The sequence below is a fragment of the Ursus americanus genome, chromosome 12 (genome assembly GCF_024610735.1).
Source record: "Ursus americanus isolate L20-20 chromosome 12, mUrsAme1.1.p, whole genome shotgun sequence".
Classification (NCBI taxonomy): Eukaryota; Metazoa; Chordata; class Mammalia; order Carnivora; family Ursidae; genus Ursus; species Ursus americanus.
The window spans coordinates 67,990,464-68,016,891 of record NC_142138.1 but is presented as its reverse complement, the minus strand read 5'-3'; the positions used below and the strand labels follow the sequence as shown (position 1 = coordinate 68,016,891).

Below are 26,428 nucleotides of genomic sequence, written 5' to 3'. Positions count from 1 at the left end.
GAAGAATATAAGAATGTTGGGTAGAAACACCTGAATAGTCTCTGAGAACAAAACACCTTAACATTGCATAAATATCTACAGTTGCATAACCATTTTAGTGACTGAAGTGCTGCGAGTCATCCAATAATATTGTGGTTTAGTAATTACACAGTTGTGGATTTATGCTGCGTTTGAATTGGGGAGATGTCCTGGTTCATACAGGCCAATCCTTTTTTGTGTCATTATATATAAATGTATACATCCACTTAGCAATTGAACTGTGATACCTCCCAGCATAAAATACTTAGAAAATTTTAAGTTAGCTAGTGCTAAAGTGAGTGTTCCTGTACTAGGTTTCCTGCTTATCTCATGGATGGCAGAGAATTTTGGATTCCTAGTTAAGATACCATTCATCATGTAGTACATGCACATGAGGAACAGCTCATTATACAAGGACAATCTCAAATTTTCCTCTTCTTGACATCAATTAAATTGAAATAGTCACATTCCTACAAGGGCAACAATATGTCAAGAAGCCCAAATTATAATTTCTTATATTATTTATACCCTTAATCAGAGCAGAGACAATTAGTTGAAGAGTCTGGCTCCTAATTCTCAGAACTAGTTTGAATCTTAAGATTAGCTCCTGCCTTCTGGAACTTGTCCTCTGTTTGACTGAACCTGGTGGACCTCTCAGAATGTGGGTCTTCATTGTGCACTTACTCCATGCTCTATGCAAGATAAACAACCAGCTACTGTGGGGTTTACAAACATGAGTGAGAGATGGTTCCTGTGTTCATACTGTTTACAGTCCAGTTTGTATAGGCCACCTCAGTTCATTCCTATCTTGTAGGCTGGGGACAGGACAAAATGAAGTAGCCTTAGAATCAATCACAATGCTCTCTACTTTCCTACAGCCCCATGCTTTATCTCTGTCGTAGCTATGTTATTTGTATGTTGGCTTTCCTGAATGCACTGTGATCTCCAGAGAACAAGGGCTGGGTCTGATACATGTCTGTAGGGCCACAGAGTCAAGGATGTGCTTTGCAGAGGGTAGGCTCTCAAAAAAATGTGTTTAAATCAAAGAATGTATTTGCTTGCTTGGCCTTCCTGATTACAGTGAGTCAGCTTGTGTTGTACCAATATGGTGGACTTCACCAATATGGTGAAGCTGGTGGACCTTTGCCCAGAGGTGTCCACACTTAAGATTGTCTTGGATGTTCTTCATTACTGTTGCAGGAAGAGAAAGTAGAATGAGACTGAGTAAGAAGTCAGAAACTGCAAGAGTTTTGTCTCAGCTGTCATTAATTACTTACTTGACCTTGGGCAAGGCACTTAAACTCTATCTCAGTTTCTTCATCTGTGAAATGGGGGTTAATAATGACTGGCTTGGCTGTTTCCCATGACTGCTTTGTGAATCAAATGAGATAATATACTTCAAAGTGTTCTGAAAAGCCTAAAGCACTGCACAAGTGCAAGGTATTATTTTGCAAAGAAATCTTCCTTTTAATTCTTGCTTCCACAAACACTTTATCACACACCTCCAGGTTCCTGGCTTATGTGGTGAGATGTGTGGAGTAGCTCAACCTAAGCTTGATATGTACACCAGAATCTCTTCTTCAACATCTATAGCATTGAACTGATTCAGCCTAGGATTCTCCAAAAGACCTAGACAGTTATGCACATCTCTCCAATTCATATAGATATATATGCCCCCCATTCAGCATTTATTCAAAACATATACCATGAGCACTTATGTGTACTATTGTGTGAGGAACTGGGGCAAAATGGACAACATAGGCTCTCTGTCTTTGAGGGGTTTGGTAGCCTACAGGATCTGAGAGAATAGATTTGAGAACAAATAAGTGCCTAATTCTACATTTGTTTTGGGAGGCAATTTTACCTGAGTTTTAATTAGTAAAGACATCTATGTATATTTTTAGTTTTGACTAAAATGAAAGCTAGTGCTGGCCCTTATTCATGTTTTTCTACTGCTAACGGTCTGTTGATTTTAATGGGACCCCAGAGACTGAGGTTCTTTTGTTTATTTATTCAGATGAAAGTTTGCGGGATCCCATTTTTCTTTGGTTTGGTGAAATTATGAAACTTCAAGAAATAGCAATAGCTAAATAGTTATGGGATCACCTGGATATTTTCCTGCCAATTTTTCCTATAAAGTAGGATTTGCTTTGATTAGACGCACTGTCCTGGGGAAGACCACTCCCAAGTCCAGTTGAGTAATTAAACTGCAGAGTACATTTGGGGCTGACATCTCCAGGCAGATTCTGGCATTTCAAGTCTTTGGCTGCTACTCAAGTTTTGAGACACTACCACATGACCCCCTGGCTCCTGACAGGGATTAGGGAACTAGTCACCTAACTGCACACAGTAGAATTTCGGCTCAGCTTTGGGGAGAGCTGAACAGGAGAAAATATATTTCAGTGCAATTCCATCCTGCTAATCAGTCAGGGCCTAAAGTAATGAACAGCTGTGGGGCTGCTCTACCCAAACATAACTCTCCCCCTTTCAGCTACATTGATCTCTTGCCAGTTTTATCTACTCTACCAAACCTCCTTTTCCTTCTCTTATATTTTCTGTATCTGAGAATAGCCCATGATGCTCCAAGATACTGAGGTCATTGCTGATTCTTTGACCTATATTTCCTCTCTCATCTAAGCAATTACAAGGCTTAGGAGCCAATGCCCATCTTTTCTGCATCCCCACAGCTCCTGCTGTTCCTATCTTGCCGCATTAGGGAATAGGCTCAGGTCTTTATTGTTTGCCTGTGTCTCTACTTGTTCCCTACGTCTGAAAAAGCCTTAGACCTCTAAACATGAGAAAGCTCTTCTTTACCTGATTAATCTTTTGGTTCTTCAATTCTTAGTCCAGGTGTCCAGGTCTTCCTAGAAGCCTTCCCTGCCCATTCCTAGGCTGGGACAGGACTCATAGTCCATCAACTGTGAACCCACAACATTCTACTTGTCATACCGGGTTTTCATTGCTGGCGACCGGTCTGTCTTTATTCCTCAGCTACTCACACAGGATTTGGCCCATGGTAATATTCACCAAAATGCTATAGGATGGGTCAGACTGACTTGTTCTCCTCTCTCAGTGTTTGCCAACTCCAGTTTTTCCCTTGATTTTTAGCTCCCATTTTGTTTTGTTTTGACTACTTTCTATCCATAGCTTCCTTCAAGACATGTGTTTTAAAACACCTCTTTGGTCATAAACTTCTCCTACTTTCATTCATAACATCTAATCTTTATTCCTCTTATCGTTATGGGAATGTATGCGCTAAGTTTAAAATGATAACAAATCCAACAAAAGTTATATGCGAACATAATAATTGTTTTTCTTAAAACAGTCACCTTGGGAAACTGCACACCTATTTTAATTAGTCATAGCCACAGTCATTTCTGGAGACACTCTTTGGGGATGAGTACCTTCACATTTTTCTGAATATATTTTAATAGTGACAAATCTAGTCTTTGCAGGTGATGTTTAAAATTTGTATAGAGCCAAGTCACCATGAACTATATTTAGTGAGTAAAGAGAATGCTCTAACTGGTAACTCTATGGGTCACAACTAAAAACTAATGTTATTATCTTTCTCTGAACATAATTGCGCAAGGGAAATTCCAAAGCTATTTTGACTAATTATGTTATTTTTGAAGAGTTTCTAGCATCCCAAGGTGACTACTTTCAATAATAGTACTTGCTTATTTATTGTAAAGTGCTTATTCAAATCCAGTTTGGAACTTTTTTTTTTTTAATTTTATTTATTTATTCGACAGGACAGAGACAGCCAGCAAGAGAGGGAACACAAGCAGGGGGAGTGGGAGAGGAAGAAGCAGGCTCCTAGCAGAGGAGCCCGATGTGGGGCTCGATCCCACAACGCTGGGATCACGCCCTGAGCCGAAGGTAGACGCTTAACCGCTGTGCCACCCAGGCACCCCCAGTTTGGAACTTTATAAGCCTATACTCATACTGACTTGTACTTGTGTAGTGTTGTTTTACATTCTAGTTCAACCTCTATTATGTGATAGACACTGGGAATCAGTAAGGCCACGATCTGTGCCCATAAGGACCTCCTAATTAGTTGAGAAGACAGAAATACCAACAGTCCTGTGTAAAAAAGAGATATTTTAATAAGATAAGGAAGCAGTCCAATGGAGAGACTGTTTGTGAGAGGGAGGAATTTGTTACAGTGTCAGCAAAACCTTCTCAGGACTGAAGGATTAATGATGATTAGAAATTCACTAAGAGAAGGAGGGAAAGGAAGGAAGGACAAGAGTCCTTCCAAACCGAGGGAACAGAAGGTACAGAGACTGAAACAAGAAGATGTATTTGGGGGAATCTCAAGTCGTTCAATACTGTTATTGTGTAAAGTTCACAATGGGGGCAGAGAGGATGAGATGGGGCCCAATGAAGTAAAGACCTTGTATCTACCGCTTTTAAAAGTTTGGACTTTATCCTGTAAAAGGCAGGGAGATGTTCTGTGGGTAGAATTTTCCTTTCCAGTAGGATTGTAAACTCTCACATCCAATTAGTCACATAGGTTTGCACACCCCCCCAAGATTGTCTCAGATCCCTCTCTTCCTTTCCATTCTGACATTTACGTCATTAGTTCAGGCCTTCATCTCCCCATGCCTGGAGTGTTTCAAAAACTCCTGACTGGTCCTTGGGCTCCAGTTCACCTTTTGCTCCTGACAATCAATTTTACACATGATTATCAGAGCAATTTTCGTTTCCATCAAGTCTCACTCCTGTTCAAAAGCCTTCAGTGGTTTTCTATGATCTGAGAGATAACTACTCCTCCCCCTTCTCGGCTTGGCCTTCAAGATCTCACCAATCTGGTGCCAAGCCCCCTTCCCTCCTTGACTCCTGTCACTGCAAATAGTGCCAGAACTCATCTACTTATTCCCTTATCTGTACCTTTGCTTTTATGGTGGCTGGGCCCTGGAATGTTACAACCACACAAAACTTTTTGCTTGTTCTGTTTTCAGCTGTTTTCTTTTACAGATAGTAAGTCCATATGTACCCATGCTTGATTATATGTCCCATTCTCTTGCCTGGAAGTAACCACTATTCTGGTTATATTCTATTACTATATATTGTATGGTATGCATCCATAAATAATATATAGTATTGTTTTGAAAAAATTTAAACATACATGGATGATACACTTTATATCTCCTTTTGCACTGAGCTTTTCAGTGTCATTTTATTCTTGAGTTATCCCTATTGAATATATGCATGTAGTCTCTTCAATTGCTGTATTTCATTTCATTTTATAAATATACCATACATTATTCATAGGTGGGATTTAGGCTGTTTCCAATTGTTGGCTTTTACAGGGATTCGGGGTGTCATATATGTCCATTGTTGGGTTTTACAAACAATGTTACAATGAATATCTTTAGCAAAACCTTCCTTGAATCCTGCAGGATTCTCCTCAAAAGGGCATCCTGAGTCTTTAGTATCATCCCATTGTGCTGAGCACACCGATACACAAAGTAAGGGAGTTAAAGAAATATTTGCTGAATGAATGAGTGAATGAATGAATGGCGTAGCACAACCTAGTTGATGGCCATGTTCCTTTTCAATGGGCTTTGGCGCCTGAGCCCCCATTTCCTTCTTTGACAGCGCTGGACCTTCCCCACCGCATTCCTCCAGCTGGCCCCAGAGTGAGTGTAAGTGTGGGTGTGTGGGGGCGATACCTATCTCGCTGGAAGACGTCTGTCTTTCCGGCAAGTTCAGGATCTTGGCAACGCTAGCGTCTGAAGTTCAGGGTCCTATCACCCACCTGCTTCAGCAGAGGCCCGGCCCAGAGGGGCAGTCCAGCGTTGACGGAGTTAAGGCGCGACAAGTACCGACGACGGTTGGAAAAAGCTGCGGGCAGTCGAGGACTCGTAGTAGATCCCTCCGCGCAGCCCCGGCCGGCGCTTCTTCCTGCGGGGAACCCCTGGGTGCTGAAGGCAGCGAGGCCCGGCCGCGGCGACAGGGGCGCGGGGTTTGAGGTGGGAGGAGGCGGCCGAGGCGGGAGGAACACGAGACTGCTTCGCTGCACAGTCGAGAAAGTTTCAGCCAAACTTCGGGCTGCGGCTGAGGCGGCGGCCGAGAAGCGGCAGGCTTGGGGTGCGGGGAGTGGGGGCATTTACTCCTGAGCTTCGGGGCACCGCGCGAGGCTGTGAGCTGCAGAAGCAGAAGGAGGAGAGGAGCGAGTGGGGGACCCTCTGTGGGCACCCCCTCCTCATGCGGATCTGCGCAGGCGGCGGCGGCGGAGGCGGCGACCGAGAAGATGCCCGCCCTGCGCCCCGCTCCGCTGTGGGCGCTTCTGGCGCTCTGGCTGTGCCGCGGCCCCCGCGCGTGGTGAGTATCGGGCCGAGGGGTGCTGTCCCCTGCGCCGGGGCCCGCGCACCGCCTCCCCGGCCCGGCCGGCCACCTGGGGCGATCAGTGCCGCCCCCCCCTTCCGTCCTCCTTTCTGCGAGAAGGCCGGGCTCCGAGCGAGGCCACTCGGTTCCGCAAAGTTTGGACACCGTCAGGGCCTCCTCCCCCGCACTCCCCGCCGCCTCCTACGCCCCTCGGCGGGTGGCCCCACACAGGCCTCCTCCGCAGAAGTGGGGCCGCGCCGCGAGCCTCAGAAACTTGCTTTCCCAGGCACTTGAGTTCGGGGAGTTGGGGTGTTTTGCCCTTTCGTTCTGCGTTTCCTGGGGTCGAGGGAGAGCCGAGTGCCGGCTGTCCGGGACGAACCCTCGCTGGCCGAGGACCGCAGATGGGCTGAGCAAAGGAATGCCAGATTCTGGCGTGGAGGGAGCGGGGGCAGGGCCTCGGAGCCGCTCAAGGGCTTATACCTCCACTGCCAGACTTAGCTTTACCAAAGGGAGGCACACAGTCCGGGTTGGGTGGGTTTGGTTTGGATGGGGACAGGGTTTCGTGGTGCGCCTGAGTCCTGACACTCCGAATCCCTGGTCCCCATGAATCCAGTGTGTTTTGCTCGAGTCTTTGAAAGGTGGAGGCAGGAGCAGTAGGGAAACTGGTGTGGCTGCAATGCTGAGCTACATGATTTAAAAATCTCAACTGCTGTTATTTTTTCCGAGGCGCTGAGCTCCGGCGCTGTTTCAGAGTCTGTGTCCAGCCCCAGGAATGTGGTGTGAGGATCACCAACTCCTCCAACCTGGCAGCAGCATTTGCTGTGCTTTTGGCATGGTTGGGGGTGGGGCAGGGGCGGGTGAGGAAAAGTGGATAAGTCAATTCAATTCCAAGGCTTCCTTGGAAAGCCTCTTTATGGTTGGATATTAGCAACAGTCTTTGTGAACACGGTTGGACCAAGGAAGGGGAAATCGAATTGCGTCTTATCCATCCCCCCCACAGTCTTAGATTCCGAATTTCTTCAGACTGTTTAGTAGAAAGAGCTTGGGTTTTGGAGCCCTCTGTAATCCTGGGTTCAAATCCAGCTCTGCTGTGTGAACTCACCAATCAAATGGCAATGAAATTACCCAGCTAATAGGATTAATTAAGAGGATGTATATTAAACCCATGGCAGTCAAAAGGTATTCAGAAAGTCCTTTCAGGGCAGGGCTGTGTTTTGTTTTTTATGAACTCTGCTTCCAGAGGGTTGGTAGCTTTTGCATGTTTGTTAAACTGATTGGGACTTCTTTTCCTGGTCTAATCCAAGGGAAGATTTTACCTTTACCAAAAAACTAGTACATGAACTATGTCTTTTTGCAAAGAAAAGGTTAAGAAGATGATGAGCTTCAGAAAAATTTGCTCTTTGTTCATTGTTAACAGAGAGTTGGCATGCCAATCACAGATGTTTAAAAGAGAACAAGGTTTTTTGTTGCTGTTGTTTTTTTTTTTTTTAAATCTTTTTATCACAGTACAGAGTTGTTCAGCACCAACCAGATCCTTCTTGGACAGCTCAAATTCCATGCACCTCTATGTCCCTACGAATTTCAGAAGTGGACCAGGAGGGTGTGTGATGATGAACCAAAAATATTGTTTCAGAAGCATTTAACGAAACAGGATGGCATTTTTTGCCTTTTCTTTTTCTTTTGAGTGAAAGCTTGACTGTAAGTGTAGATTTATGATAAAAAGGACTATAAACAGGGGGCTAGTCTGACAATTACAGTCCTCGGTTTCTACCATTAACTTGCTTTAGTAAATAACTTAATCTTCATGACAGGTACTCTCCCCACTTATGAAAAGAACTAAAGAAATAATCTCCTTTAGAGAGTCAGAGGGAATAATAAATAGGATTGCAAAGTGATTTGCAAAATTAAGTGTTAAATGGTAAGATCAATGTCAGAAATTGGATTACTTTGACACACAGGGCTTCTCTCATTCTAGGACCTCAGTACATAGAATGATAGCCTCTTTCATACTTCTGTACTGATGAGGTATTGCTATTACCAGCTAGCTGTTAGGTGGGCAAGTTGAGTGTTAGTCCATTACTTCAAAGGACTAGATATGGATATTTGATTTTTAGACTGGTGTTCTTCAGATGCGAAACGACTGCAATAAAAGAGATTAAAGAACCTGTTTTTTGGTATAAATCTTAAATCTTCTCAGAGCCTAGCAGAGAAGTCTTCTTGAATCTTCTTAATCTGTTACTGTGTTTTTGTCAAGGTACCAATTATAACACACTCTTCCAAATTTTTGAGTGTTCCTGTATTTGGGATTGGGGCCAGTTGTTAATTTAAGTGTCACTGAGTTCCTAAGTCAAGCAGTCAACCCATCTGTCTAATTGTCTAAACAGCTATGCAAGACCACCTCTTGCTCCTTGTTTTCTTTTGCTTTGTAATGGGAAGTGATTCCCTGCTTTTGAAGCCTGCTAGATAATTTCTCAGCTGAATTCTTCTGTTGCTTAAAAAAAAAAATCACAAAGAGCATTTTTTTTTTCTTTTGGACGACAATGAAGTTTATCCTAAAACTATTTTCCTTTTTCTTTCTTCTTGTTCTTTCTATATTATTATTCTTTTGCAGGGGTGGAGGGCGGAGGAAGGAGAGTGATTATCTCTTGTCTCTCTTTTCTTTTTCCTGATGTTTTGATTTTTGAAAATATTTACCCACATCTCCTTGGCATTCCTCTGTGCTATTCCCACTCCACTGTCTATTTCCATAGGCTTCCTGTGGTATAGAGGAATAACTTTTGGTTTACCTGAATTGTATTTGCTGAATTTGTATTTGCTGACTTCAGGACCTTTAGAAAATGTTTAAATTGAGTGGGATATGCTTGGATGCTTCAGAGCAGCCTTACAATACATTTTAAAAATATCACACCCGCAGAAATTCTATTTTGCCCACAAAATTTGCATTGATCTAGTTCCCACTCTGATGCCATTCCTAGTGGTTCTTCTCCTTACCCTGTCTGCTGTGGTAGAACAAATCTCCATGTCCTGGCTGCATCAAAAACAGCTGAGGTGACTCGGACTCAACACCCAGGGATTCTGATACAGTAGGTCCGAGAATCTGTATTTTTCAAGGTTTACAGTAACTTGTTGGAACCCACTGATAGTTCATTATTCTGCCTTGAAGTGTATATAGTGTATGGGGGTCTTTCCTTCTTAATTTTAATAATTTCAAGAATTAATCTAACCTTAGTCAGCTATTCCAGTGTTTAACCTTCTGACTATCAAAGATTTTTAAAATTGCTAACATAAAAGCTGTTGAGTATAATGCCATTTCTTCTTGTTCCCTGGACACAATGGGTCCCCATTGTCTCTTTATAGGGCTTCATATATTTGAATGATACAATATAAATCCTCTCCCTGATCCTTTTCTTCTCTGTTGTCTTTTTTCCCTCAAGCTTCATTCATATATATAGTTTTTGGCTCTCTTTATTTGTCCTTAGTGGTTTTAGAGTAAAAAATCCTAAGCCATTATTTGAATGAAAATATAATAAGAGATTTTACATTATCCTTATATTGTGTTTCCACTCGTTATTTAAGTGCTTTCTTTCTTGACATCTTTATCTGGATTTCACAACTTGAACCTTTCATTTTCCTCCTACTTTTTCCTGATTCTCCTTCTCCTGTCTTCTTTCCCTTCTTTGCAAGTGACTTGAAACTTGAAGGTTTTATTTTCTTCTACTCTGCTCTTTTTATTGGTCTACCATATGGATAATATTTTGGAAAGATCACTGGACTGGGAGCCAGAAGACCAGCATTCTCTTCCAGGCCTGTATTTAATTAGTGTTGTAATCTTGTGGGAGGGATTTTGGTCCTCCATTTGCTCAGGTATGTTGTCCATAGTCACTGAGCCAATTAGAGTCGAGACTAGAATTTCTCTCGTTTGGTCCTCAGTCCAGTGCCTCCTCCACTCTCTACACCACTTCTGTCTTTTGTACAAATGAGCTCATGTACATGAAAACACTTAGAACATCCTCAAGAGCTTATTGTTAATGTGTACTTCTTGAGGAAGAGAATTGTGTTTTTTCATTTATGTGTTTTTTTCTAATACCTTTACCCTGTAGCTGGCACAGTGCCTTAGCATCTAATAGACACTCAATAAATATTTGTTCCATTGAACAATTACTTTTAGTCATTTTCTTATTCTAGACTACTATGGTAATCCAAGACCATTATTATTATTTTTTTGGTAGTATCTGCAAGAGTCATTGCTTACCTTACATTTGGGGAAAAACCAAATGTTTCCCTTCCCCAGATGTTTTATTTAAACTTGCCATTTTGAATTTCAGTGTGTGTGTGTGTGGTTTCTTCTCTCTTTCTTTTTTTTCTGATCACTTCTGCAAATCATAAAGATCACTGTGACTTTGGAATTTAATCCCAAAGTGCTGGCATCCACCCCCTGCCTCTCACTTGAGCTGTTTCTACTGTTTCCTTTATTACCTAGACCAGCAATTTCTGTTATTTTGTTCAGAGTTGCCACACCTTATTGTAATTTGGTCATTTGGGGAATTATCAGGATGGTATTTTTAAAATTAGAGTTAACTAAGTTTGTGTTTGTTTTGATGATTTTTTTTGAGATTTTTTTTTTCATTATGAGCTGGATATCGCTAACTAGTATTAGACTAAAAAGATATATACATTTAGTAAAGGCTTTTTCCTACCAAGAGACGTCCCTAAAAACCACTACCACAAACAAAACTCTAAAGATGAGAGGTGATAAATAAAACTCTGGCAGAACCATATAGTGCCTGAGCTATCTCTGCAACAAGATTTGCTCCTTGAGGGTAGGCACTGTGTCACACATGTCCCTTCTCTGGTCCATAAAACTTGTTTGGCATATGCCCAACATGTAGAGTCATCCAAGCAGCAGGTCGGCTTTGTCACAGCACCTGGGACTCCTGCTCTGCCCTCCCCACCTTTGGGACATTCTGGAGGAGAGGCTGATGGTGAATCAGGGGTGTGTCTTTATGCTCCTTTCTTCTTTGAAGAGAGAAGATCAGTTGAAAGGTGACCCCACCTACAGACTTTATACTATCTCTTTTTATAAGTTAATGGGTAGCTGAAATTTTCCTCTTTGTTGACTTATGTGTTGGCAGAAACTTTAAACTTCATCTAGTCCTTCTATCCTTTCCATGCTGTATCTGCTCCTCTTACAACATCCTGGTCAAGAGGTAGTCTGCGTTTGTGCTTGAACAACTCTTGTGGTAGCTTCCTGCTTTTGGAAGCAGCTTAGTTCATCTCTGGACAACTCTGATTTTTAGAAAGATTTTCTTATATTCAGTTGTAATCTGTCTCCATATGGCTTGTGCCCCTTGGCATCTTCTCAAGAATTTGCCTTATAGAGTCCTGAGCCGTGCATGAGTAACAAGGATCCAAAGGGGTACTCTTTACTGAATTGATACCTATCCCTCCATAAAAGGAGTTAGACCTAGTGAGGGGCGTGAAGATGATTCCATCTGGGTTGTTTTCCTGGAGATTCTGATTCAGTGGGTCTGAAATAGTATCTGGGAATTTGTAGATTTAAGAAATAGCCAGTTAATTTATATATTAGGGAAATTTGGAATCATTGCAGAATGAATCTGGGGAAACCAAGGATTTTTTGGTTTAGTTTTTGTTTGTTTGTTTGTTTGTTTGTTTGTTCTTTGATAGTACTAGAGATAGGTTGCTTTGTTTGGGTCTTCTGGTCATTTTTTTATCCTTGAAAGTGCTTGCTTCTTGCTACATGCCTAGCTTGCTGGTGAAGTTGCTCTGGTATCCCTATAAGGCTAGTAAAGTTGTTCGTTTTGTCTTAAAAAAGTAATCTACAAACTATTCAGAATCTTAGGGCTGCTGTGTATGTGTTGTATATGACTTTGGTGGAAGCTTCCTTATCCACTTCATCAGAATGTTAGCAGAGATGCCAGAATACATAGGTGTTCCATGATTTTTTGGTGTCCACTAAGAAATTCTGTCCTAGTCCTTGTGCCGACACTGCCTTTGAGGATGTCTGCTGTGTTCACCCGTGAACACGTATCTGGTGTCAGGAATTTCCCTCAGATGTGTTAGTGCAAAAAGGTATAAAGATCACTCATTTCCTGCAGTCTTGCCTTTGGGCTGTCTGGGCTGTTGCAGCAAATGGAATAAGGAAGGGAGAATAAAGAAGGAATCAAGGGTCTCTTGAGTAGAACGGAGCATTCATCAAGAAGGGGCCCGGGAGTGCTCCTCTGACAAAGACACTTAATGTTGCTGTCCTTTACAGGAAGTAGAGAGTGGCTTCAGATATGAAAGGTTAGGCTCATGGCCTCTGGATGGGACAAACTGCAGTGTTCATTTGTAGTGCTAGGTTTGCTGCAGATCTGTGCTTCCTGTCTTCTCCTTTTTGAGGCAAATACCAGTTGTGTGGCAGAAGATACATTGTGACCTTAAAAAGAAGAGTAAAACCAAGAAGGGGGGGGGGCATGATAAAAGCCAGAGCTTGGAGTGAGAAAATTGAGGTGATTATTGTATTAATTTATTTGTATGTGTAAATATGTAAGCTTCTATATAAAACTCTGGTAGGAGCCCTAGCTGTTCGCTCAGAGATTTATTATCTTCGTAGCTCTGCTGTCCCAGTGGTGTGTTAGGGAGGATTGTGGTGTGTTGTTATCCTTAATTTGTGTGTTTCATCATGTGGTAGGGAGTACAGGGGTTCTGCTTTTGTAGATGTGTGGGAATCATTGACCAAGCCGAAGATAGGGCTCTGCCCCCAGGGAGCTGACATCATCGGGGAGATAAGGCAGATGAGCACACAATTAGGAATATGAAATACAGTCATTTAAGTCACTTATCTACAGTCTCAGAAAGCAGTTTCCTGCAGTCAGGGTGACTGAGAGCTGTAGGGTCTAGGGGAGTAAGCTGCAGGTCTACTAAGGAATAGTGACTCCCATCGCGTTCCTGCTTGGCTTGTCTGCTATTCTCCCCTTTCTCTTTTGTAATTTGGAAGTATCAAAACTTAACTTGGGGAAAAGATAAAGACCCCTTTGTCTGGTGGGGGTCTAAAGGTAAATTTGGCATATGTTGTGGTATCTATTCTATCTATCAGTGGGTTTGTGGCAAGAGAGAGGGCTGTGTTCTTAGTCCTGGATGCCAGGCCTGATGTAGGACAAGTTAAGGTGGAGATATCTTCTTTGGAAGATCTAGTTCTCAGTGGCAGTAGCTGAAGGAACTTCTTGTCATGGCCAGGCAATGACTGAGGTACAGTATGGACACCCCCAGAGCTGCTGCCTCAGGTGGCATTGATTAATCATACTAACATCTCCCTCACCCACTGTGCTTGTCTTGGCAAAACCCTGTTCCACCAGCTCCTCAAAGTTTGTGTTTTACTAGATATGATTGAGCAAGTCTTGGGGGTCATTTTACTGTCCTTTGCCACTCTTGAGCTGTGGGCCAGTTACCTTGGTCCAGCTCTGGTGCCCTTGGACTTTGGCCATTCAGTGAGTGGCCTTGGACTTTCTTCTCATTGGACTGAAGCACCTTCCCCAGAGGCCTGCCTGAGGCAGTTTCTAGTCTTCAAGTCAGTTGCTTTCAGAATGTTGGCACCTGGGCAGTGACTCTGGGTCTTTGAATACATCAGTCAAGCATCATGCCAAGATGGACTCATCGCTTCACAAAGACAGGTTGGATTTATGGGTGTTGCAGAACCTGTTTCTGGGTTAAGAGTAGCTCTCCCTCCCTTGTATATATTTAATCATATGAAGAAAGCATGTGTGTATTTTATGAAGTAAGGAAAACATGATGATAATATTTTGATTGGAGTCGGATATCGTCTCCTTAATAATATATTGTCTTTTAACAAATAGCATCACTTTAAAATACAATTTTGCTTGCTGAATAAAGTGTTGTACAAGACGCTGTGGTTACGTTCTAAAGTATACCACCTTGTTCAGAGGCAGATGCATTTTACAATTGTTGCTGTTTGCTTCTTTTTCGTCTCGTTTTACTCTCATCTGTCTTTTTTTAAATGATTTTTATTATCTTATGTTAGTCACCATACAGTACATCCCTGGTTTCCGATATAAAGTTCGATGATTCATTAGTTGCATATAACACCCAGTGCACCATGCAATACGTGCCCTCCTTACTACCCATCACCAGTCTATCCCATTCCCCCACCCCCCTCCCCTCTGAGGCCCTCAGTTTGTTTCTCATAGTCCATAGTCTCTCATGTTTCATTCCCCCTTCTGATTACCCCCCTTTCTTTATCCCTTTCTTCCCCTACTTATCATCCTAGTTCTTATGTTCCATAGATGAGAGAAATCATATGATATTTGTCTTTCTCTGCTTGACTTATTTCACTTAGCATTATCTCCTCCAGTGCCGTCCATGTTACAGCAAATGTTGAGAATTCGTTCATTCTGATAGCTGAGTAATATTCCCTTGTATATATGGACCACAACTTCTTAAATCTTTTTTTTTTTTTAAAGATTTTATTTATTTATTTATGTGACAGAGAGACAGCCAGCGAGAGAGGGAACACAGCAGGGAAGTGGGAGAGGAAGAAGCAGGGTCCCAGCCAAGGAGCCCGATGTGGGACTCGAACCCGGAACGCCGGGATCACGCCCTGAGCCGAAGGCAGACGCTTAACGACTGCGCTACCCAGGCGCCCCGGACCACAACTTCTTAATCCAGTCATCTGTTGAAGGGCATCTTGGCTCCTTCCACGATTTAGCTATTGTGGACAATGCTGCTATGAACATTGGGGTGCATATGGCCCTTCTCTTCACTACTGTCTGTATCTTTGGGGTAAACACCCAGTAGTGCAATGGCTGGGTCATAGGGTAGCTCAATTTTTAACTCTTTAAGGGACCTCCACACTGTTTTCCAGAGTGGCAGTACCAACTTGCATTCCCACCAACAATGTAGGAGGGATCCCTTTTCTCCCCATCCTCTCCAACAATTGTTGTTTCTTGCCTTGTCTATTTTTGCCATTCTAACTGGCGTAAGGTGGTATCTTAGTGTGGTTTTGATTTGAATTTCCCTGATGGCTAATGATTTTCAACATTTTTTCATGTGTCTGTTAGCCATTTATATGTCTTCATTGGAAAAGTGTCTGTTTATATCTTTTGCCCATTTTATGATTTGTTTATTTGTTTCTCGTGTATTGAGTTTGAGAAGTTCTTTATAGATCTTGGATACCAGTCTTTTATCTGTAGTGTCATTTGCAAATATATTCTCCCATTCTGTGGGCTGCCTCTTAGTTTTTTTGACTGTTTCCTTGGCTGTGCAGAAGCTTTTTATCTTGATGAAGTCCCATAAGTTTACTCTCATCTGTCTTGTGAGGAGATTCTGGAAAGTTTTTAAGCCTTGAGGGTTAAAGAGTGTATTTTCCCTAGACCCTAAGAGGGGCAGGTTGCTATGCTGGCGTAATTATCCAACATTCAAGTAAGAATAATTGGATAGTGTTTACTCACTAGTATCTTCTGTTGAGTTTCTGAATATGAATAGTCAGAAAACTAGACAGTGCTAATGTGTTAACTTCTCTAAATGGTAATTGTAGTAAGCTGCAAAGAAACTGCTGTTTAATTCTCTGCTTTCACATGCTTTTGTCTGTCCAGAAAGTGTTGAGACTCGTTGAAGTTTGAGGATGTGTATATTTTGATTATGATGTTTATTATGTTTTTCTTTGCTGTGAACATGCCTTTATTTATTTGCTAGATCTTCTTTAATTGGAAATGTTGAGGACATTTACTTTATTACAACATTTAAAGCACTTTCTAAGCTTTATGAGGATTATTAGAGAAAAGCCATATCTTGTGAATCATTCAAGCCCTTGGTCCTGTGTTACTATTCAAAGTAAGTGAGAATATTTCATGACTCCTGTGACATATACTTCCTAAGAGATTTAAGGAAAATGGTTGTAACTAAAAACAAACATTGTAATATTTTAAGGTAGGTTTAAGTAGTAATAATTATTCCTCGTGTTTATACATAATTAACTTATACTTTGTTGATTTTCTCTGGCACCTTTACAAGATTATTTTGGAGAGGGAGTTTACTTAAAAAGTAATTACATTTAAAAGTAGTTAAGGACATTGAAAAATCTAAGGAAGTGTGAGAAAAATAGTCACAATCATACCACTCTTAATATTTTCGTGTACATCTTTCGGTCTTTTTTTTTCTACCTTTAGTTTTAAAGTGTTGTTGATTCATAATATATACAAAATTTTCTGTACTGCCTTTCTTTGATGGTTATAAATATTTCTTATACTTTTAAACATTTTTCATAAATTGAATTTTATTGTTTAAATAATATTCTTTTTTTAATATTCTTATTTTCTAAAAGACTTTTGTTAAGATTTATTTTAGAGAGGCATGGAGGGGCAGAGGGAGAGGGAGAGAGAGAGTCTTTTTTTTTTTATAATTTTTCTTTTGTTATATTAGTCACCATACAGTACATCCCCAGTTTTTGATGCAATGTTCCATGATTCATTATTTGCGTGTAACACCCAGTGCACTAAAAAAGACAATTATCATATGGTTTCACTCATTTATGGAATATAAGAAATAGGAAGATCTGGTAGGAGAAGGAAGGGAAGAATGAAGGGGGGTAAACAGAAGGGGGAATGAACCATGAGAGACTGTGGACCCTGGGAAACAAACTGAGGGCCGGTGATGAGAGAGTCTTAAGCAGACTTTGTGCTGAGTGTGGAGCCTGATGCAGGGCTTGATCACATGACCCTGAGCTGAAACCAAGAGTTGGGTTATTAACTGACTGTGCCACCCAGGTGCCCAATAATATTCTTATTAGTAGGGTTACTATGTTTTGACCATTCTTTGGTTTGATTGCGTATTTAGTTGGTTCCATTTTTTCCCTATATAAATGATACTCATCTTCATAGAGAAAAAAAATTCCTCATTAGGATTTTTCCTCATTAAGCTAGATTTGCATAAGAAAAATTGCTATGTCAGAGTGATTTTAAAAAATTGGGAAACAGAATTTAAAAACAGGAAAATAAAAGAAAATTAAAATCTCCAATAATTCCATCACCTCCAACCAAAACCCACTAATATTTTGATACATTGTAGACAGTTTTTTTTCTGTGTCTATTATTGCAGTTGGGATTTTAGCATATGTATAGTTTTATCATCTGCTTCTGCACTACTTAAAATACTGTGAATGTTTTCCTATATATATGAGTGTTCTTTAACAATATTAAAGGCTGCATACTGTTCTGTCTTAAGGATCAGTTATATATATAATTTAAACTGAAATCAGTTCTTAGTTTGTAATTTTTCATAATTATAAATAATGCTATAATGAAATTCTTATATATAAATCTTGGTAGGAATATTTATTTTGTTAACACTAAGCTCTCAGAAGTCAAGTTATTGCATCAAAGAGTATGGATCTTTTTGTGACTTTGATACACACTGCCAAATTCCCTTCCATATAGTTTGACCAAGCTATAGTTCCATCAGCAGAATATGAAACTGTCAGTGTTGCCAACTGTGTTCAACACTGGTTTTTGTTTTTAAAACTTAACCAATTCGGTAGGTGGTAAACGCTACCTCACCTTAATTTGCCTCCCTGATTACACAGTGATATTGAATGGTTTTGCATATGGTCAGTGGCCACTTCTGATTTACTTATTTTGGTAAACTGTGTCTTTTACCCCTCATGTATTCATTTTTTGGTTACTGATTTGAAAAAGCTATTTCTATACATTAAGGATATTAGTCCTTTGTCTTGAATGTGTTGCAACATTTCAAATTGCTACCAGTATATGTATTTTTTTCTTCCAAATATTTATTTAAATTCTAGTTAGCATAGAGTGTAATATTGGTTTCAGGAGTAGAATTTAGTGATTCATCACTTACATATAACACCCAGTGCTCATCTTAACAAGTGCCCTCCTTAATACCCATTGCTACCAATATTGATATCAAAAACGGTTTATTCATAGGTTAATTTTTTAATCCTTTACTTGAAATGAGCTTGTTCAGTTTTCCTTGTATTTGTTAACTGGTATTTTCTTTAGCCAATTTAAAATTCTAATATGTATCATCAGACAACAAGCTGTCAGTTGTATGTGCTCAGGAATTGCACATTTAACATTTTATAAAAAGATCCTGGAGGAAAACAGTATATTCTGGAGCTAAATATGTGGGTTTTTGTGGGTTGAGGGTAATCTGCTTATGTCCTGTCTTCCTCGATAGCCAAGGTTTTTCAAGTATGTAACATCCGTAAAAGGCAGGGCTTGTGCACTGCTAAATCTGACATTTTGACCTAATTGATAATTGTACCGTGGTCTAGCCAGTCAGTTTGGTCAGACAACAGGATGACTAAGATTCCCTCCCCTCTCTCCTCACCAAATGGATTAGTTGTGGGACAGAACTGACTGAATCAACCTGTTGTTTTGGCACCCCATGGACACCACCTGTTTCTTCCATTTCTCCCTCCAGCTTCCCACTGCCTTAGTGCAGTGCTGTGTGCGCAGTGGGTAGGAGATCCATGTTGTTGCTGAAGAATGTTGCAATAAAGAAGAGTAGACTGCTTGTTTTTCAAGCTTGTATGTTCTTAAGGTATCCTGCTGCTTTTGACATTAAGAGCTCCAGCTGAACTGTTGTATGTGGAAGTCCTGCCCGTCTTAAGTGTTAGATTCAGAGTAATTTCAGACAATATGAATGCTTTCTTAAGTATCATTGGAATTTACTAGGTTGGTTGTTTGCCAGCTTTTGCCATATTTAGCATGAAGAGACCTGGGGAACAAGGACATTTCTGACCAACCAAAGAAGGCAACCTTTCTGAAGAGGATTGTGACTCTTTTTGTTTTGTTTTGTTTTGTTTTGTTTCTTAGGTGTGGTTTAAAGAATGCCAGTTAAGAGATTTGGTTTGTGTCCACTGGTCTTTGTTTCTGTGCCCCATCCACAAAATTAATTTATGTGTGGGAAGAGAGATTTGATAGTGAAGCTCTTTCTTACCCTGAAGTCTAATATTATTTCTGGGAGGTAATTAGAGAATTCTTATGCCTAGACTGTGCATTGAGAGGCTTAATCAGCAGGTGAAGCTGTTGATTAAAAACAGGTTGATGGGTGCTTATTCTCATCTTTCTTCTTGAAGGCTTATTCGTCTTCTGCTCTGTCACAGTCTGAATTTATTTTGGCCCAGTCGTTTTCTTCATCCTTCTTTTGGAATGATCAGCCTTCCCTCTATGGCTTAAAAGTTCTCTGCCTGTTTTTCCATTTAAGATGAAGATAGTATTTGGAAGGGCATCAGTCAATATAACTAACATACAACTTATTTTCATAAAGTAAAACAGCCCCAACATTTACATAGCAATGTAGAGTTTACAGAACCCTCTTACATAATTACCTCCTTTATTCTTTATTCCAAAACCTTGGTGGAAACTGAGCCTCAGAGGAGTTACTGGCTTGTGTACCATTGTTTAGCTCTAGATAATAAGTGACAGAGCTGGGACTAAAACTTGTGGTTTGACTTTTTAAACCTCAGCTTTTTTTCTTTTAAACATTTTATTGAATTCTTACTATGTGTCTGTCATTTTGCTGGGGCTTTACATGTATTTCCTCATTTAATTCACATGGCTGTCCTTTGGGGTAGACAGTATATAACTGTTTTACAGATAAGGAATTTGGAACTTGGATTCATAGCTTTGGGTGTGGAGGTGAATAATGTTCTTAATGAAGAATGGAGCCAGGATTCAGACCTCTGGCTCCAGGGCCTCTACAGTCAACCTTGGCGCTTTACGTGCATTCATTAGTTCTACCGCACAACACCTCTACGAGATGGGGAGTAGATTAAGTGGGGAAACCGAGGGTTATAAAATGCCCAGGATAATGCAGTTAAGTGGCAGAGTTGGGATTTAAAGCTATGTCTGTCTGGCTCAGCAGTCCTTACTCATTCCAGTATACTAAAGATGCATGTTTTTGTGATATGAATTAGTTCATTAGACTGGCAGTTCTTTGAATGTAGAGGTCAGCTATTAGTACTCCTTTGTATCTTCTGAATAAAAAAGAAATGGATGCAGGTTAGTTGACTGATGGCCCTTGACTTCCTTCAGTTGATTTCTATCACTAGGACAAGCAAATTGAATTTGGGTTGAGAGGAGGGGAGTTGTCATTAAGGATGAGTCTTTAAGCCAAAATGGGCCAGAGCTATGAGATCTTCAGAGGACTGTTCTCAGGAGCCATGGTCTGACTCCTGAGGGTGCTGCCTGGGGACATTCCTGGCTGTGTTTCTGGAGACTTCCTTGAGAGGGGATTGTCACTATGGAGAGAGAAAGTGAGGATATGTTTAAGTCTGGCTCTGAACATACTGGCCCCATGTCCTTGGGCAAGTTTCTTAAGCACTCTGTGCCTCAAATTCATTATTAATAAAATGAAGATTATAGGAGCATGTAATTATTAGGGTTGTTATGAGGGTTAAATAAATTAATAAAAGTGTATAATGTAATAATAATTCATATTACAATGCCTGGCACATAGTAAGAGTGCAGTAAATAGTAGTTGTTGGTGGTGGTATTATTTTATGTTGCAATATGGACTTTTTGTTGCTTTCACTTTATTCAAAAGTGTTTGAGTGATTTGGACCCTTGGTGAGAAATAGGAGCCTCACCTTTGCAGCATGTAGATTGTTCACTGGTTTTCAGTGACCCTATAAATATTTAGGGGTATCGTATTTGAGTCTGTTCCCTTAATGGTGTGTACTTGCAACTTGGAGAAATTTTGTCTATTACACAAATTTCACTGATAGGTGTTAATTCATTTCCCCATTATTTACTAATCAGACATTTGTGGTTGGATGTTATGCTTACTACAGAAATGGCGATTTTTCTGAGGTGTATCTTTCAGGATAATATCAGTTGTTCCCCAGTTTCATATGATGTGGCAAACATCATCACATGGCATTCTGTTTCCCCATGTGCAATACTAGTCTAAACCCCAAATATTTAATGTTTTGATTAGCCTTATAGCCCTTAATGGGCTATCTCTGTTAGCTATTTTGAAATAATGAAAATATCCTATAGTCTGTTATTACACCTTTGGGGGCTCCTGGAAATTTGGGGAATCTCAGGGGATTACCCATCTAGTCCATCCTTGTTTTATAGATGTGGAAACCAAAGCCCAAAGAAGTGACTGGCCAAAGGACCCAGAGCTAGGTCAAGGTTGGGGCCTGAATCCAAGCTCTTATTTTCTAGTGATCTTTCCTCTGCATTCATTATTCAAATGGTCTGTCAGTATAGCGACCATCTTTTTTTTTTTTTTGGAGATCCAAAAAGGGAACAGAGAAGGAGTGGAAGAATGGCAGAGGGGAGAGGTGTGGCCATATTGAAAATGTCAGTGACAGCAGAGAAAATATTTGCCCGTGAGCCCCTGCCTGTCCCTTTGGACTTCTCTGTAGTGGTTAAGACAAGCCAGCGGGGCTGATGTCCTTAGTGATTCAGGATTGGATTAGCCAGGACTGGTGGAGTTACTTTCTCAGAAAAGGGTTTCGTATTTTAACATTTGTTTCCCATGACAGTTTGCTTATTCTCAAGTTTTGGCAGCCTTGACCAAATGGTTGTCAGGTTTTTGTTTTGTTTTGTTTTAAGACAAAACTCCACATTTTATATTGCTGATTTAGTAAACTGTCTTCTACCTACCACTCCCTCTGCTCCCTCTATAATTATTTCTAAGACTTTGTTTTTCAGTTGTGGGAATACTATGAAAGGTTTTCTTTTATAGTCTGAGATATTTATAATGATGTGTAAGCACACTGTTTACAGAAAATGTAAGTGGTGCATATGGTAACTCAAATACTCTTAAAACACTTAAAATATTTTCCAATAATTTAAATCTTTCCAAAGAAACAGCTGAAAGCACTTATGGTAGAAGAGAGGAGGTGTACACTAAGGATAGCAGCATTTGAACGTAATTAATGTAGATAAAAGTGAATGTCACTTTGGAGGAACGGGGAGTATATGCCTGAAAGTGGACTGAGGCGTGCCTCCTTCTTAATAAAGTGAACAAAACAGACAAAAATCTCTGTCCTTATGGAGCTTATATGCAGTAACAATAGCTTTCCTATACTGAGGATTTATTGTGTGACAGATGCATGACAGTACTTGGTCAAAGTACTTCACCTGTTTCCTTTGGTCCTTATAGTAGGTATTTGATTCCTATTTACTGAGAGGTTAAGGGATGGTCATCTAGGCCACTCAGCTGATCATTGGTATAGGCCAGCAATTGGAACCCCTCTTGTACAACTCCAGAGCTCACACACTTAACCACTATAAATAATGCCATCGTTGGATTTGGTGGAATCCTGTAGTCACAGATAATGTAACTTTGGATGTAATAATATTTTGTGTACCAAACTGACTTAAGTTGTACCCTTCTTAACATGTTACCGCTGAATGAACATTTGCATTATATAGGAATTATTTAAACTTCAAAATTCCATTTTGAGGATTTGCAGTCCTTTCTACATCTTTTTGAAAGTGGGAAGAATGGCTTTATGTTTGTCATAATCCAAGGAAAGTTGTTTAGCATTTCTTTCCCTTTTATTTCTTGATCCTAAAAGAAATTCTTTAGTAGATTAAGATCAGGAATGAATGGGTAGCTTCTTTTTTTTTCCTTAATAAAAAACATTTTGAAAGATTGAAAATGGCCATCCAGAGTCATATTTGTGCCAGCCTTTTTATTTTATTTTATTTTTTTTATTTTAATAATGATTTTTTATTATATTATGTTAGTCACCATACAGTACATCCCCGGTTTTTGATGTAAGGCTCGATGATTCATTAGTTGTGTATAACACCCAGTGCACCATGCAATATGTGCCCTCCTTACTACCCATCACCGGTCTATCCCATTCTCCCACCCCCCTCCCCTCTGTAGCCCTCAGTTTGTTTCTCATAGTCCATAGTCTCTCATGTTTCATTCCCCCTTCTGATTACCCCCCCTTTCTTTATCCCTTTCTTCCCCTACTGATCATTCTAGTTCTTATGTTCCATAGATGAGAGAAATCATATGATAGTTGTCTTTCTCTGCTTGACTTATTTCACTTAGCATTATCTCCTCCAGTGCCGTCCATGTTGTAGCAAATGTTGAGAACTCATTCTTTCTGATTGCTGAGTAATATTGCATTGTATATATGGACCACAACTTCTTAATCCAGTCATCTGTTGCAGGGCATCTCGGCTCCTTCCACGATTTAGCTATTGTGGACATTGCTGCTATGAACATTGGGGTGCATATGGCCTTTCTCTTCACTACGTCTGTATCTTTGGGGTAAACACCCAATAGTGCAATGGCTGGATCATAGGGTAGCTCAATTTTTAACTTTTTAAGGGACCTCCACACGGTTTTCCAGAGTGGCTGTACCAACTTGCATTCCCACCAACAATGTAGGAGGGATCCCCTTTCTCCACATCCTCTCCAACAATTGTTTCTTGCCTTGTCTATTTTTGCCATTCTAACTGGCGTAAGGTGGTATCTCAGTGTGGTTTTGATTTGAATTTCCTTGATGGCTAATGATTTTGAACATTTTTTCATGTGTCTGTTAGCCATTTGTATGTCTTCATTGGAAAAGTGTCTGTTCATATCTTCTGCCCATTTTTTGATTTGTTTATTTGTTTCTCGTGTATTGAGTTTGAGAAGTTCTTTGTAGATCTTGGATACCTGTCCTTTATCTGTAGTGTCATTTGCAAATATATTCTCCCATTCCGTGGGCTGCCTCTTAGTTTTTCTGACTGTTTCCTTGGATGTGCAGAAACTTTTAATCTTGATGAAGTCCCATAAATTCATTTTATCTTTTGTTTCTCTTGCCTTTGGGGATGTGTCATGAAAAAGGTTGCTTTGGCCGATGTCGTAGAGGTTGCTGCCTATGTTCTCCTCTAGAATTTTGATGGATTCCTGTCTCACATCGAGGTCTTTCATCCATTTGGAGTTTATTTTTGTGTATGGTGTGAGATAGTGGTCAAGTTTCATTCTTTTGCATGTAGCTGTCCAATTTTCCCAGCACCATTTATTGAAGAGACTGTCTTTTTCCCACTGGATGTTTTTTCCTGCTTTATCAAATATTAGTTGCCCAAAGAGCCGAGGGTCCATTTCTGGGCTCTCTATTCTGTTCCATTGGTCTATGTGTCTGTTTTTGTGCCAGTACCATGCTGTCTTTGTGATCACAGCTTTGTAGTACAGCTCGAAATCCGGCATTGTGATGCCCCCAGCTTTGTTTTTCCTTTTCAACAGTTCCTTGGAGATTCGGGGTCTTTTCTGGTTCCATACAAATTTAAGGACTATTTGTTCCAGTTCTTTGAAAAACGTTCTCGGTATTTTGATCGGGATAGCATTGAAAGTGTAGATTGCTCTGGGTAGCATGGACATTTTAACTATGTTAATTCTTCCGATCCATGAGCATGGAATATCTTTCCATCTTTTTATGTCTTCCTCAATGTCTTTTAAGAGTGATTTATAGTTTCTAGAATAAAGGTCCTTTACGTCTCTGGTTAAGTTAATTCCAAGGTAACGTATGGTTTTTGGTGCTATTGTAAATGGGATGGATTCCCTAATTTCTCTTTCTTTGTTCTCGTTATTCGTGTACAGAAATGCAACTGATTTCTGAGCATTGATTTTGTATCCCGCCACGTTACTGAATTGCTCTATAACTTCTAATAGTTTGGGAGTGGCTTCTTTTGGGTTTTCCATATAGAGTATCATGTCGTCTGCGAAGAGAGACATTTTGACTTCTTCTTTGCCGATTTGAATACCTGTGCCAGTCTTTTTAGTTATGGATAGCTTTTTTTTTTTTCCCTTCAGATAGCTCTTTCTTGACTGTGCACATGCACGTGTATTCTTATTTAATTTTGAAAGGGATGTAAGAAACCACATAAAACAATTGGAATTCCTCAGCATATGAACAATGGACGTAGCCAATTACTGAAACTACCCAGTACTAACTTATTTTGACCTGGGAAGTGCAGCATTTCTACATATATCATTATAGAAAAAGCACACTCTTTTCTGCGAACTTTTTCCGTATTATTATCTCCTTTGTTACTCATAGTCAATAGTCGTTTGTACTAATAGATGAGAGAATGTGTCAGACACCAACAGATAATTCCAGATAATCCTGTCTGTTTTAAAATAGAGCCCTACACATGCATCCTCACACATGTGGGTCCTTTCAAACATACTGGACTCTGCTCAAGGTTTAGTTGTGTTAGCTGCCCTTTGAATGGTGAAGGGGAGAATGCTCAGGGATATTACGGAAATGAAAGAGATAAATGACAGTGTAGGTTGATTGTTTGTTTTTAATTCTCATGGATTGATTTTAGGTACCCTTTCCTACTACTTTTTGATTTTTGCTTTAGCATAGCTGGTGAGTTTGGGAACCACCTAGATGTGGCTCTGATTCTTAGTTAAGAATATTGTGCAAGCCACTTAACTTCTCTAAGTCTCGGTTCCCTTATTTATGTAGCAGGGATAATAGTAATACCTAATTTGCAGGATTATTTGCAGAGATATTAGAAACAACATGTTTAATTGCATGGTTCTAGGCACAAAACAGACACTCAAGTTTAAAACTTCATTAGCCTCGTGGTAATTCCCCTCTTTGGAAGATATGGTCTGGAAGTACTTGTCTCTGACCCTTCTTGTTTCAGTTTCTTCCAAGGATTCCCTTTAGACTCTGCTTCATTGCCAAGACAAAATTATGGATCACCTGAAGAGCAGACTAAAGCTCTATTGTCTAGTAATTTCAAATTTGTAAATTAACTTCATGTGAATTAAAAGCCTTTCTGTTTCTAACATTTTGTCAACTCAAGTTTGCAGCATTTTGCACCTGTCCCTTCAGAAACAGTTGATTCATAGAAAAAATTATTTAGTATTTCAAGTTAAAGCCAGAGAACTTTTTTAATAAGGAAGATCTAGTTGGTTGGCTTTTTTGTTTCCATCTTTCTACTCTGAGTCTTAATGGAAATCAGGTTTGAAATGTTAGAAGCAGTTGGTTTTCAGCATTGGGAAAGCTTATCTAATCAGGCATGTGAAGTGGCCTGTGTTGGATTTCTGTGCCAGAGAAGGC

The 26,428-nt window shown here is 40.2% G+C and overlaps 1 protein-coding gene across 8 annotated transcripts in view; it reads right to left on the bottom strand.

Annotated features, from left to right (window-relative positions):
• LOC123802716 (uncharacterized) overlaps nt 1–26,428 on the bottom strand; it is a 389,246-nt gene that overhangs the window by 53,923 nt on the left and 308,895 nt on the right. For 7 of the 8 annotated variants that reach the window (XM_087866329.1, XM_087866330.1, XM_087866334.1 and 4 more), the window contains exon 1: nt 5,786–6,175. The exons of the other annotated variant lie outside the window; for it this stretch is intronic. In XM_087866329.1, the coding sequence (XP_087722455.1) occupies nt 5,786–6,136 (351 nt within the window). In that variant the 5' untranslated portion in view covers nt 6,137–6,175. Of the gene's footprint in view, nt 1–5,785; nt 6,176–26,428 lie in introns of those variants that run through there. 8 annotated transcript variants of the gene reach the window in all.